The 13,252-nt window shown below is 37.6% G+C and overlaps 1 protein-coding gene across 1 annotated transcript in view; it reads right to left on the bottom strand.

The window, feature by feature from the left end:
* Positions 1-1,520: 1,520 nt before the first annotated feature.
* LOC122094761 (protein MLN51 homolog) overlaps positions 1,521-13,252 on the bottom strand; it is a 44,760-nt gene continuing 33,028 nt past the window's right edge. Inside the window, exons 2-11 of the mRNA XM_042665363.1 lie at positions 8,271-8,373; positions 7,786-7,991; positions 6,837-7,681; positions 6,535-6,649; positions 6,110-6,238; positions 3,958-4,013; positions 3,797-3,842; positions 3,029-3,098; positions 2,864-2,941; positions 1,521-2,070 (exon numbers count right to left, since the gene is read on the bottom strand). Coding sequence (XP_042521297.1) covers positions 3,071-3,098; positions 3,797-3,842; positions 3,958-4,013; positions 6,110-6,238; positions 6,535-6,649; positions 6,837-7,681; positions 7,786-7,991; positions 8,271-8,373 — 1,528 coding nt within the window. The 3' untranslated portion in view covers positions 1,521-2,070; positions 2,864-2,941; positions 3,029-3,070. The remainder of the gene's footprint in view (positions 2,071-2,863; positions 2,942-3,028; positions 3,099-3,796; positions 3,843-3,957; positions 4,014-6,109; positions 6,239-6,534; positions 6,650-6,836; positions 7,682-7,785; positions 7,992-8,270; positions 8,374-13,252) is intronic.

Below are 13,252 nucleotides of genomic sequence, written 5' to 3' on the forward strand. Positions count from 1 at the left end.
TTGGTCCATTTTGCCCCTCAAAAATGATGATATGGGATTTCTTTTAAACATTTTCCCCTTCGCTATTTTGATCCACCGATATATTATGATAAGGTATCAAAGTGGGTGTCAAGGCGATGGAACAACACTAGCTGGATTTGTTATGCATCTTGGAATATGTTTTAGGTTAATAATACATTCTAAGAAATCATACCATACACAACCTTTATCTTCATCCCATGATTTTAAACATTTGGATCCAATATTTATTTATGTATATCTATCATGTCAACTTCTCAATCTTAATATTTTGTGGATCTCCGACACCCCCTAAAGATCTCAACTCTAAATTAAATTGTGCTTTAAAAGAATGAACTACTCTATTTATACAGCTATACTTTTATATTTTGAAATTAAAATTGTTTGTTATAATTTCTTGGAATACATAATCAACCTAGAATGCATGCCAAACACAACATAAGTGTCATTTTGGCATTCTCTTCAATAATTGGAGGTAAAAATTTTACTTGTTTTCCACAACCAGTGGAGTGGAGAGAATCTCCATATCATTGGTGATCATGTAACCATATGATTGAACTTCTGAGTCATCAGGATCCCACCCTTTATTGACGAAGTCCAAACTATCACCATAAGTGCAGAGAAACTCAACCCTTAATTAGACTTTGAATGTTTCACTTAAAAAAAAAAAAAGGAAAACATTTTTGCAGGGGAGTGTGACCCTTACACCTCGATACATTGGAGACACCTCTGTTACACTTTTCTGTGCACTCTCATTAGCCCTTGCACAAAGGTGAGAGCCACAATCCCCACCCGGACAATCTTTATTTGACTGTCAGATTTTGACTTCATTCTCCTTTATCAATGAGATTTTTATTTGACTTATTATTCAACGAGGCTCAAAGTCGGGAAATCTTACTTCGATGCATATGTAGAGTAGTAGAACAAGAAACATGAACCAAGAACCAAGCCAATCATTCAAGGAATCGGTCCAAAGTTATTAATAGGTCTTTTATTTATTATAAAACTATCAATAGATCTAAGATCTCTAATTGTCCAAAAGGTGAAAAATATATTGGTTGCAAGCTACTTAGAGCACATGGCAATCTAAATTGTTCCGTCCCTTCTCTCTGGTTTAAAATTTTAGGTGGTGAACAAGGCGGGAAACCAATCAATCCTCAATCTGAACTTGAAGGCACATTCATTTTTAGTCCTAAATAATTGATAATTTGTTGCAAATACTTTATCGTGCTTTGTTTCTGAACATATCTGGGCAGCTGGACCATTAGTGTACTTTCCTTGTTAGTTCTTCAAGGCTTTCTCGGATAGATCTACTTCTGTTCTCCTTTACCATCAATGTACTTGAAATGGGTACCCTACGACAGTGAGATGCCGTATGTTACCGGTTATCTTCGACGACGAACAAACATCCAAAAGCACAAGCTATTAGACCAGTTAAACTGTCGCCAATTAAATACAATCAGCTTTTGATATCAATCATATAAAGCACAAATAATCACAACTTAACTGCAACCATGAATTTGATCATTCAGGTAAAAGTGCGAAAGTCCTTACGTCTTCCATTCAGAAATCCATCAGCTGGTTTCCAAGTCCCCAACAAGAAATCACGGAACATAGAAAAATAACAAAATATAACCAAATAGCCAACCATAATATGGATAGATCAACACATATCAACAAGACATAGATGTAGCAATCTAATAATAGCTTCACTAAGCAATAACTGCAGTTCTTTTCTTCTATTTTTTCCTCTCCTTTTTATTATCTTCTTTCGGTTTTTCCCTTCTATTATCATTTTTGAAGAAGCCCGCTACCGTTTCTCACAAGCTTCAAAGAAAAAAAAAAACGAAGACAAAAACCAGCAAGCCAAGGAAACTGGAGAAAATCAGCGGAACCATTGAGGAATATGATAACCCTACACAATATGCTCACGAAGAAACTTTTGAGGTTTCTGTTACATATCATACCGCACTTTGAACAAGGAACTGCCACCTGCCAAGCTGCAATGCTCTTCTGAAATCAACCGCAGTATGAGCAGGCGTTTGTTAATAACTGCATAAAGAGAGAATCACGGAGAAGTCAAATCTCTTGCACTATAAGAATGCTAAAGCAGATGTTTAGAGCTAATGTTTCAAATCTCTATAAAGTGTTTAATAGTTGGCCAATCCTTCTAAGTATCCAAAGGACTGATGAATGGTTAAGTAAATCCCACAGTGATTCAATCCCAGTAATTCTAATGTAGAAACCCTCCACCACACATACGATCACTTCATTCCTTTGGAGTGAACCACATAATCGAAACATCAGAAAAACACAATACACCTGAAAAAACTCTACTAAGACAGGTAACCTCCAAGATAATTCTTAAGCTTATTATCATGTATGCAACTGCGTAAATACTGAAACTTTTCCAAAAATATCCACCATCACTGTCCTGAAACCACCTATCAGGTCAAAAGCATCACTGCATCAAATAAGCATAAATCATAAATCCAGTCATAGAAGTCAGGACTACTGCGAATGTTCAAGGTCCCAAGGTGTGCACGGTATGAAGCATCACATTTTTTATATGAAACAAGTTTCACTTCTCAATTCCGAAGCCTAAACCCCCTTTTCCTTTCTTTCTTCAACAAATTTTTAACCAAGAAAGAAAATTTACTTTTGCAAACATCTGAACAATTGCTGTTCAGACCACCATAGTTATCCAGCCAGTTCACAATTTATAAAAATTATTCACAATAGTGCACATCTCCATGGTAGTATCCTGGACTACTGCATGAGCCCAGCTAGCTAAGGTCACAAAGTAACAATAATACTTCAAGAGAGCTGAAAACACACTACCTACCTAGCATATCTTCGGACAAGTTACTCCCCAAAGTGCTCCAAAACAAAAGATGGAGATCACAAAGGACTGGCAGAAGGCCTGAAACACCAAATATTAGACTTTAACTAAAATTCAGAGCCAAATTAATGCAAATAATGACACTGAAACAGAGCACCAATAGCTGACCTTAGGTGCTTATTCAAATACGCTCAATCTTATCTATGTACTTCACTGGCCAAAGTTCATCTCTGAATATCTGCAGAGTGCAACCATATCATTTAGAAGCAGACATGTATCCAAAATGAATAAAAGTTCAAAAAATGGAAATAGGAACAAAAGCAGAAAAAGGAAGATAATTAGTCAATTGTAAATATCTAAAGGATAAAACCACGTCAAAGTTGTCAAGGCATCACCTAGGAGTCTAGGCTCTTCATTGGGTCCAAAGGCGACAGCACGTCTTGTGGACACTCCACATATTTACAGTGATTTATGTTTATAGCTTTTTTCTTTTTCTTTTTTTTTCTGTAAAATTGAATATGCTTATATTGTATCCTATGTTTTGTTCATTAAAAAGGGTGTACCCCAATGCATGAGGCTCCCGCCACTGCAGGGTCTTGGGAGGGTCATATTGTATGTAGACTTACCGGAAAGTCTGTTTCCAGACTCAAACCCACGACCACTAGATTGCAATGGAGTAACCTTACCGTTGTTCATTATATGTTGGCTTTCTTATATTAGATCATTACTAGCATAAACATATCATATTGCACTGATATGGCTTCTAAGCCTTCTATGTTGCATATAAGCATTGATATAAAATTATCATTGCTATATTACGTATAGTCATATCCTGCACTGGTCGCTTATCCACCCCTACAACGCCTCAGGTCATCTAGTAACCATGACATCTGTGCCTTACCTATATTCACTAACAGGTAAAAAAAATCAACTTACCTACGAGGCTTGTTTTGACGTTGCCCAAATTCATCATTTACAAGCTCTGCAAGAAAGACGTTTTAGTTAAAATTTTAAAAAAGGATGGCAAAGAGTAGCAGCTTCAAAACAACCTATGGATCCATTAAAAGCAAGGCAAATTGAATGTTCAAATGCCTTACCAGGTTTTTGGGGAGGCTTCCAACCATTATTAGGTTTGTTTGAACTTGTTTCTTTGCTGCACAGGAATTTAACAGTTACGATACTAACAAATTTAAAAATAGAAAAATAAACTGAGGCCGATGGTTCAATGCTAAACAAAGAAAAGGGAGGGGAGGAGAAAAAGAGAAGAGCTCAAATGCAGACAAATTAAAGGAAATAGTACCATACAGACAAGGAATGGCTAAATACTAGGACCATATCTGCAGGTAAAATGTAACCAACAACAAATCTTGAGAGGATCTCTCAAGAACCCAGTACAAACACCATGCGAAGTTCTACATTCATTGACGCTTATATCAACTGCTTTTTCAATAAAATTTTCTTAAGCATGCATAATTTAGTCAACTAACATCCATGGTTCTAAATCTCTCCGAAATTTTGTTGGAACTCCAAAATTTCCCAGTTTCAGTACAGCCTTGAGACGAAACCAGGGGTTCGAAACCAATATGTTACTGGTTTCAACCTGTTTAGACAGGTTTCAACAAAATTTCCCAAGTTTCACATGCTTCGACCAAATGCTTATATAAGTGACAATGTGACATGTTTCAATGGAAAAATACATTGTTTCCCATATTTCGACAAATATCTTAAGTTTCGTGGGTTTCGGCCAAGAAAGGGGGAATGCCACAAAACATCAATTTTTACTCAAGATTTACAACCTTCTTCTACCATTTTGCATTATCAACCAAGATCAATCTAAAGAGGATTTCTTAGAGATTCAAGGTAGACCCACTTTTTTCCGAAACTTATTTTTGTATTCAACATATCAACTGTGTGGCACCTCCACATCCTCAGTCTCAATGAGCCATTTCTTAAGTTGGGATACCTGTAACAAGAGATGATGGGGTGTATAGGTGGCCAGCGGATGGACTTCTAGAACAGTTGGGCCCAAAGCATGTCATTGGATTCATGTGTTGCATTCAGAGGAGCGGCTAAGACGCCTGGAATGGTACACACCTCATGGATTGGAGCCGGTTAGGAACTCCTCCTGACATTTGAGTGGTGAGTGATGTGTGATATAAGACTAATTTACTATTTAAGTCATATGTTTTGATTGTTTTAATAGCTTACTTACATTTCTAGTATCTAAGTTATATGTAGACTTAGTATCATAACAAATTAACAAGGCTAGTGTACAACATCATACAACGTACACTAGCAAACTTGGGTTAACAATACTACAAATGATGCAGACAGGGCTGCACTCACCTGATTGGACCAGCATAACTAGCTTTGGAAGCCAAGAGCCAAGAAGAATCGGTCCAGCCCAGGTTTTGGTCCAACAAGGGTTGAAAACAAAAATTAGTAGTTTGCCTTTTATTTCATGCCTTTTATTTTCTAGAGTTGAACATAGGTTAGTAGTTTGTCTTTTATTTCATGTCTTTTATTTTCTAGAGTTGAACATAGGCGTTAGGAGTCAATTAGGATCTCTTTCCTTTTGTGCTAGTTTATTTTTATGATTTGTTTCCTAGTCAATTAGTTTCTATTTTTGTCTTTACTTTTCAGGGATATATTGGTTGTAACCGATGGACACTAGTAGAGTGATTTAATTTGGAATGAGAACTAGTTAGATTTGTGCTCTATGTGAGTGTGTTTTTCCCCTTTCCCCCTTTGCTACTCTGATCTTCCCCTTCTTCTCTAAGGGCTCTCCATCAAGAAGTACCATTTTGAGTGTTCTTTTTGTGAAAATAGTTCACGGATAAGCTTTAAAAAATAGGCTGTACACAAAAAATCAGACCAAAAAAAAAAAAACTTTGTTGGGGTCGAAACCAAGGTTTCCACATAGCCCACAAAAAATACCTCGTTTCCCCAAAATTTCGCAGGTTCTGACTAGAAACACGAGATTTAGAACCTTGCTTACTACTACTGAAACCACAAATCTAATAGAAAATGAGTTTTCACAAACTCCAACACATTTTATTTTTTGCTGCACAAAACTTGACCATAATTATAGAACTGGATATGCAAGAGCAACGAGGATACAGAATATAGAAAACAAACAGGGCCATGTAAACATCTGTAATCAATTTTTCAGACAAATCCAGCAAACTTGAAAAATAAAAGAATTTTGAAAGCTGGTTTAAAGTAAAGTTGTTATGCTATGCTACTAACCCAGATGACCCCAAGGAAGATGTCTGCCCTGATTGACGAGCATAATAACCACCATCAACAGCAACATAAGGAGAACAATATGAAGCGCCCAAAGCCCCTGCTGCTGCAGCACCCGCCAAGACTGGTACCCTAGACAAAAGAAGATAGAAAACAATCACTTTATAAGATGAACATGCTATCAAATTAAAACCTAAAAATAGCATCTTAGCCCCACCGGGACAAAAACAATAAGTGTTCCGTAGGCATAAATAAATCACCAAGAAGTATTAATTGGTAACCCATTTTCTTCTTCTTTCTGATAAGAAACAAGAATACATTAACCTAAACCAAGCTGAGCATCTTCTTTTAGCATCAAACAATCAAAGAAAAACCCAAGCCATGAACCAAGGGGAGGGGGGAGGGGGGAGAGAAAGAGAGAGAGATACCATGTCATCTCAGAATTTCCAAAACCAAGTTGTGGCTGGGCAACATATCCAGGAAGTGCCATACCGACAGCAGGAACTCCAAGACCACCAGGATGCTGGCCCCGAAATTGCATAACTGCAGATCCAATCAACAATTGGTCAACTTATGATGCAGACTAGAAATAAACCTATAAAAAGATCACAATTGTCTTTGCTGCTTATATTTATGCAGGACCGCCAAACAGGTGCACCCACTGGGAGTCTGGGACTATAAGCTATTACCAATGTTGGATACGAAAAACTAAATAATATCGAATCTTTACCAGGCAAAAGTGCCGGACTGCCAGGAAAGTTTTGATCACCATGAGCAACACCCATTGTCCCAGTTGCTCCAATAACCTGAGCCCCATTGTACAGAAAAGAACCCCTTCCGCTGCCTTGAACGTTGCCTTTCCCTTTTCCAACCAAAGCAGTCTTGGACTTACTTGAGCTTGGAGGAGATTCTGATTCTCCAGGTTCAGGAGAATTTCTTGATGGAGCTTTAGGTGGAGAAGAGGCTTGAGATCCAGTACCTGGACGCTGACCCAAATGCTGAGTAGAAGCTCGCAAAGGTTGGGCTGGAATTTGAACAGGTCTTGGCTGAACAGAAGAGGGGTGTGCCTCTGCAGAAACTCTGTTAACTTGGTTAAGAGGTAAGGTTGGATGATAACTAAGCTGTCCTGAAACAGCTAAACCCCTTCCCTGGGCCCTGGACTGAGGAGACTGAGTCGTCATAATGGATGAGGTTCCAGAAGCATGCAACTGCAGATTGCTTAATTGCTTCCCAGAAACTGGACGAACAGACTCACCAACATAAAGCCTGTCCAGACCAACAGGATTGGCCACACTTTTCCCTCGGTATGAATTGGAATGAGGTGCAGAATAATTATCATCCATTCCAGAAGGTGAAAGATTCCTATTGGCATTTCCAGAATGTGCATTCCTCTTCTGTGGCACAGAGACATCTTGATTGGACGAGCTGGATGGATAAAATGGAGGAGAAGCAGAATTCAGACTAGATGCAAAAACATTTTTCCTGGGAGGAACTCGATCTGATTGCACATTTTTAGTGTTCATGTGTACTCTCCCTGAACTAGCATTTGAAGTTGTCTCGGCAACCTTCCCAGATCTAAAAAAAAAAAATTATGTCAAATTTAAAGAGCAGAGGAACATTATTTTGGGGGTGGAGGGTGAAGGAGAATTAACAAAGGCTAGAGGATATTTTGAACTCACTGTTTATTTTGATTCGTTGGAGGCTCACTATTGTAATTTGCAGGAGGTTCATACCTTCTGGGCCCTCTCCCTCTCACTGACTTGGAAGAATTGTTTTGATTGTTACCATTTCCGTAACCTCTAGACCTGCTTCCTCTAGCATTACCATGGTCCACACCTCGGTTCTTCCCATGACCTCGATAATGACCTTTAGATTTCCTCCTCTCCTACACATACAAAATGAATGACAATAACAACCATCGATAATTACCACCAAACTCCAAGAAACTAGCCACAAGTCGAATGCAAGGTTTGAAATATCAATTTGATACTGGCAAAAAAATTGAAACCCAAAAAAATTCTATCAGATGTGTTGAAACTTTACAGAAGACCTCCAGAAAAAATGGCTAATTTATGTCCAGATGCTGAACTTTCTGATAAGCAAAAGAATAAGTGAAAATAGCCACAATTCATCAAGCAGACAGTCCATAAATGAAATTACTAACCCCTTCATAGTGTGTTTCCTGTAAATTCATCTCTTCAAACTTATCATGCCCCCACTTCCGGTCATCTTTTGATTCCCACAACTTCCTCCCACCAGGTGTGCGCCTGAATGCAGTATAAAAACAAGATTAAATGAAAGATGATTATCCTCCCCTCAGCTAAAAAAACATTTTACATAGAAACCAACCATTAGGGCCCTGCTTGGCTAGAAGTAAAGCGAAGTAGAATAAAATTTGAAGTGATCAAGTGAAGTAACATGAGATGAAAGAAATTATAAAAATTTTCAATTGGGTGCTCGAGCCAGCTTTTGCAAAGGTGAAAATATTTTTTATTTTGAAAATCTCCTTGCCTCATCAAAAGAATGACCAGCAGGATGAACCTGAGAATGGGCTTATGCTCGAGCCCTATGATTTCAGCGTAGAGTTCAATCTCGAGCTCATAGGGATAGAAGTGAAGAGACCCAAGAAGAATAACCACTCATATATTGGTTCAAAAGCGAAGTAAAATCGTCTCCATCTTTAGTATGTTTCTAAGTTAGTTACACAATTATTCTAGGTGATTATTACAAAATTTTCCATCATTTTTTAAATAAATTCTAGTTTGGTTTCACTTCCAACAAAACGAGGCATCGAGGCCTAAGCATAGGAAACCCAATAAACCAGTAAGTGAAGTTGATGAAAATTATCAACAGGAAAGTGATAAAAGGGTAGGATTAAGCTTGAAACGCATTAGATACTACAAGTTATATTCCATTTTAACATGTCCAAGAGTCCTGACTTAAATCTTTTTCATATCCACACAAAAAAAAAGACCCAAGTTATACAAGCCTCATCCCCCTAACTCTTTTAGTTCCCTTAATCTGAATCAAACCACTCCTCCATATTGGAATATCCAAAGGCCTCCATTCAACATGGCCATGTCACCTCAAACGAAATTCTTGTAGCTTATCAAGTATCGGAGGCTTGGAGCCCTAGTTAGCAAAAAACGTGTTTTAAACGCTGTTCCTGCCTGTTTTCTGTTTAAAATGCATTATGCCATTTGCTTGCAAAACATACGGTAAAAAACAGTAACCGGCTACCATCTTCATTTTAAATGTGTATGCGCTTTTTTTATAAGGGTAAATCCGGAATCTTGAAAAAAACCCACAAAACCCTGTACAACTCTATCCCTTCGGCCTTCGCTACGCTGTTTCCTGCAATCCCTTCCCCAAATCGAACAAAATCATATTGTTTGAGGATCCCATCGCCTGAAATCAAAGGTACTCCCTCCATATCAAACAAAATCAACTCGCTCTACTCTGAGAGTCGAGGCGGCAAAGGTCCATGGTGGTGTTGCGGCACCTAACTCCCAAATAGAGCTACTTCCCCGCCTTCTCGACAGTGTAAGCTCATTCGGAAGCCTCGCATGCAGATGACACTGTTTCCTAGAGTTCTGCAACCTCAATAAACCCTGTTTTCCTGATTTTATCAGAAATTGGGCCTTTTGATTAATTTGCTCATGGGTTTAGGGTTACTCAGGTTCTTTATTCGTCATTTAACTGAGACTCTTGACTCGCTATTGTTGAATTGGTTTTGCATTTCTTTTATCTTTGTTCTAGCTGCATTTCATGTGATCATTGTTCCATATGAATAAAGGTTGATACTCATAACCCAATCGGATGTTGCCTCTTGTTTAATACACAGGATCTGATCAACTATGGGTTATTTGTTCAGTTTTTCAACCATTGTCAACACCAAAACAAAACCCAAACTGATCCCCCAAATTAAACAGGTTAATGATGCAGATTCTTCACCAAACTAGGCTTGTTTTATTAGGAATAAGTCTAGTCTAGGGTTGGGTTGTATGTGTTGGCCCTTCAGTCCATGTGGTTTGGAGTGTAATAGGTCACTTTTATGGGTCTAAACTAGGGGTATTATGGTTGCATACAGTATTAATAATTGGTTTTTTTATTTTGGCTTATTTGGAACCATGTTAGTTCAATTCAAATTATATTTATTTTCTTAGGAGTCAAGTTATTAGTTGAGTCAAGTCATTTGTCGTTAGTTTTGTTTTTGAAAGTTTCCTCTTTTTTTTAAGTTTTTAGAAACTACTGTAGGGATGGATTTGACAACCAAACCAGACTCAACACTACAGGAAAGTTAAACCAAAGAACAACCAATAACCACCCAATAGTAGACAGCAACAACAGTCCAACTTAAACCAGTCAACAGTCCTTGAAAAACCAGAATTATCAAATCCAGAATCTAGAATTTCAGGTAGCAGAGTTTGCACCAACAAATAGAATTTCAGCAACAGAAATAGAGTATTTGAATAAGGTCCAATTAGAATCAAAATATCACAGGAATAGATAACCAAATCAGAACTTGATTCTGACAGCAGGTCCTGAGATCTGACAGTAATTTCTGGAACTTCAGTAGAGTATTATTAAGGAACTAATAACAAATCTAATTACTGATTAGAAGGTCCAGTTCAGTGGAGAATAAAAGCAGCAGTCAACTTCAACACATTAAAAAAACAGAAATCAATTCTGGGCAGAGAACACTATTGGCCAGAATTGAAGAAAACTCAGAACCAGACAAACCCCTGGTCTGATCAGCACCAAAATTGGTTCGAGTCCTCCTCTGGTTGATCCTAACAACCGACCAGAATCACAAGGCCATCGGGTGGCTAGAACTCCCAACAGAATAGGTTGACAGAATAGGGAAAAACAGAGATTCAGAACCCAGAAAAATTCTGCAGAATGGTTCAGTTACTTACCTGTTCTGCTGGAGAAGATAATCCAATAAAGAAAACCAGAAAATAATAGCAACCCACTCGGACTTCTCGCCGCAGAGTGTCGATTGGATCAAACACCAATCCCTAGGCCTTGATCAAACACAAGGAACAGCCAGGGGTACCAGAGGCAGCAATAAGAGAGTTGTTTCTTATTAGTCAACAATCGTGGCTCATAAAAGAGCCATATCCTTTATTTATAATGATGGGGAGGGTTTACAAATAATAGTAACTCAGAGTTACTAAATCTGAGTTACTAAAAACTGATTACAAGAAGTTACTAAAAACTGGAAATTGAAATCTAATAAAAATAGAAACTAGTCTTGACAAAAATTAGAAACTAACAATGGCTTGAAATTAAAAACTAATTTAGGACTTCAAAATAGAAACTAAATAACTAATTAGTAACCCCATCAGCAACCCAAATCGTTGGGCTGACTTGGACCAGATCTGGGTCGACCCAGTCAGCCACTTGGGTTGACCTTGGTCTTGGTTCTCCTTGTGTAAACCCTTGTCGGTACTGCATCATACTGTATTATGAGAACTTGGTTAGGCTCATTAGTGAACCATGTTGGTTCAATTTAAGTTATATTTGTTTTGCTTAGGAGTCAAGTTATTAGTTCAGTCAAGTCACTTGTTGTTAGTTTTGTTTTTGAAAGTTTCCCTTTTTTAGTTTACAGAAACTATTGTATTAAGAGAATATTTGGTTTTCTTTTTTGTTTGGAACCTACTGTTAGGATGTAATCCTCATCCCCATTATCATTATAAATATAATGGAAGGCTCCATAGAAGCCAGCAAGTTAACGAGTTGAAGAAAAACAATTGTTGTAGCTGCTATTCCCTTCTCCATGGAGATTGTTTTGTGTCTGATCAAGGCTGGTCGAATTAGCGTTTGATCCAGTTGACTCTCTATGCTGTGAAGCCTGAGAGGTCCTCTTCCTAACTTTATCTTCTTCTCCTCTCAACTACTCAAGGTGCTATTGATCTGCTCAAGTTCCTACAGGTGTTAAATTCAGTTCTGCCCAGAAAATTACAAAATCCTACGATAAATTTTCAATATCTGCCCAGCAACTAAGCCACCATAATCAGTTGAAAATTTTGGATTGAAAGTAGACCCTAGCTAGAGGAGAACTTCCCAAAGATGAGCCTTTTCTGTCCAGGGGTTTGAGAGAGATCAGAAATCTCCTTTTTTGTCTTTTAGTGACCTGTACTGCCTTGGTCTGAAATCGATAGGTTTTTAATGGCCTGTCTTGATTCCTATGTTCTTCCCTAATATTATCCATGTTGTTTGTATTGTTTAAGGCCTATTTGAGTACATGTTATGTTCCTTCATGTCTGATTACATTCTGATCTCAGAAATCTTCACTTCTGGAATCGATAGCCCTGATTTCCAGTACTGATTTGTTTCCTTATTTCTGATCTGTTTGTAATGCTGTTCTACGGTTCTACCTTGGTTATTTGGTTGATCTTTGATTGAGTATCCTGCAGTTTGGGACTTGGTTTGACTTGTCAACCTAGTTCTACAATAGTTCAGTTATAGTAGATTACATGAAACAATGGCATCCCTAAGCTTAACTAGTAACATCGGAATATTTGAAATAGATTAAGCAAGTATCGGTTCCAGTTGCCCTATTTGATAATATATATTGGAACTTATAATGGTCCACAGAATATATATGCATTAAAGTTGAATGTTATGGTTGTTTTGAACATTAGATGCAGATTCAAGTAATTTTTCCTCAATTTCTCTGAGCATATTGCAGTTTTTTTTTTTTAAATCTACATGTTTAAAACCCGTACCATCCATTTCCATTTTTTGACCGCTTATTTTACATACAGTTTTCCATTTGTTCCATTATAAACCCATAGCATCCATTTACTATTTTTACCTTTCCCATTTCTTCCATCTATGATCGGAGCTATTCCCAAATCAGCACTATTATGATCATTCCTTACTTTATCCTTCCTTGTTTTGCCACACATGACACAACACATCCATCTCCACATCCTCATCTCCGCTTCACTAGGTTTATCTACATGATAATTCTTAATTTCTCAACACATTTTGCATGATACATCATAGTCAGTCGTCTGACTATCCTATAAAATTTTCCTTTAAGTTTTAAAGGAATACGCTAATCACACAATACTCCGAACGCACAACTCCACTTTATCCATCCTATTTTATTTCTCTATGAAACATCATCCTCTA

Source organism: Macadamia integrifolia, chromosome 12 (assembly GCF_013358625.1).
Source record: "Macadamia integrifolia cultivar HAES 741 chromosome 12, SCU_Mint_v3, whole genome shotgun sequence".
Lineage (NCBI taxonomy): Eukaryota > Viridiplantae > Streptophyta > Magnoliopsida > Proteales > Proteaceae > Macadamia > Macadamia integrifolia.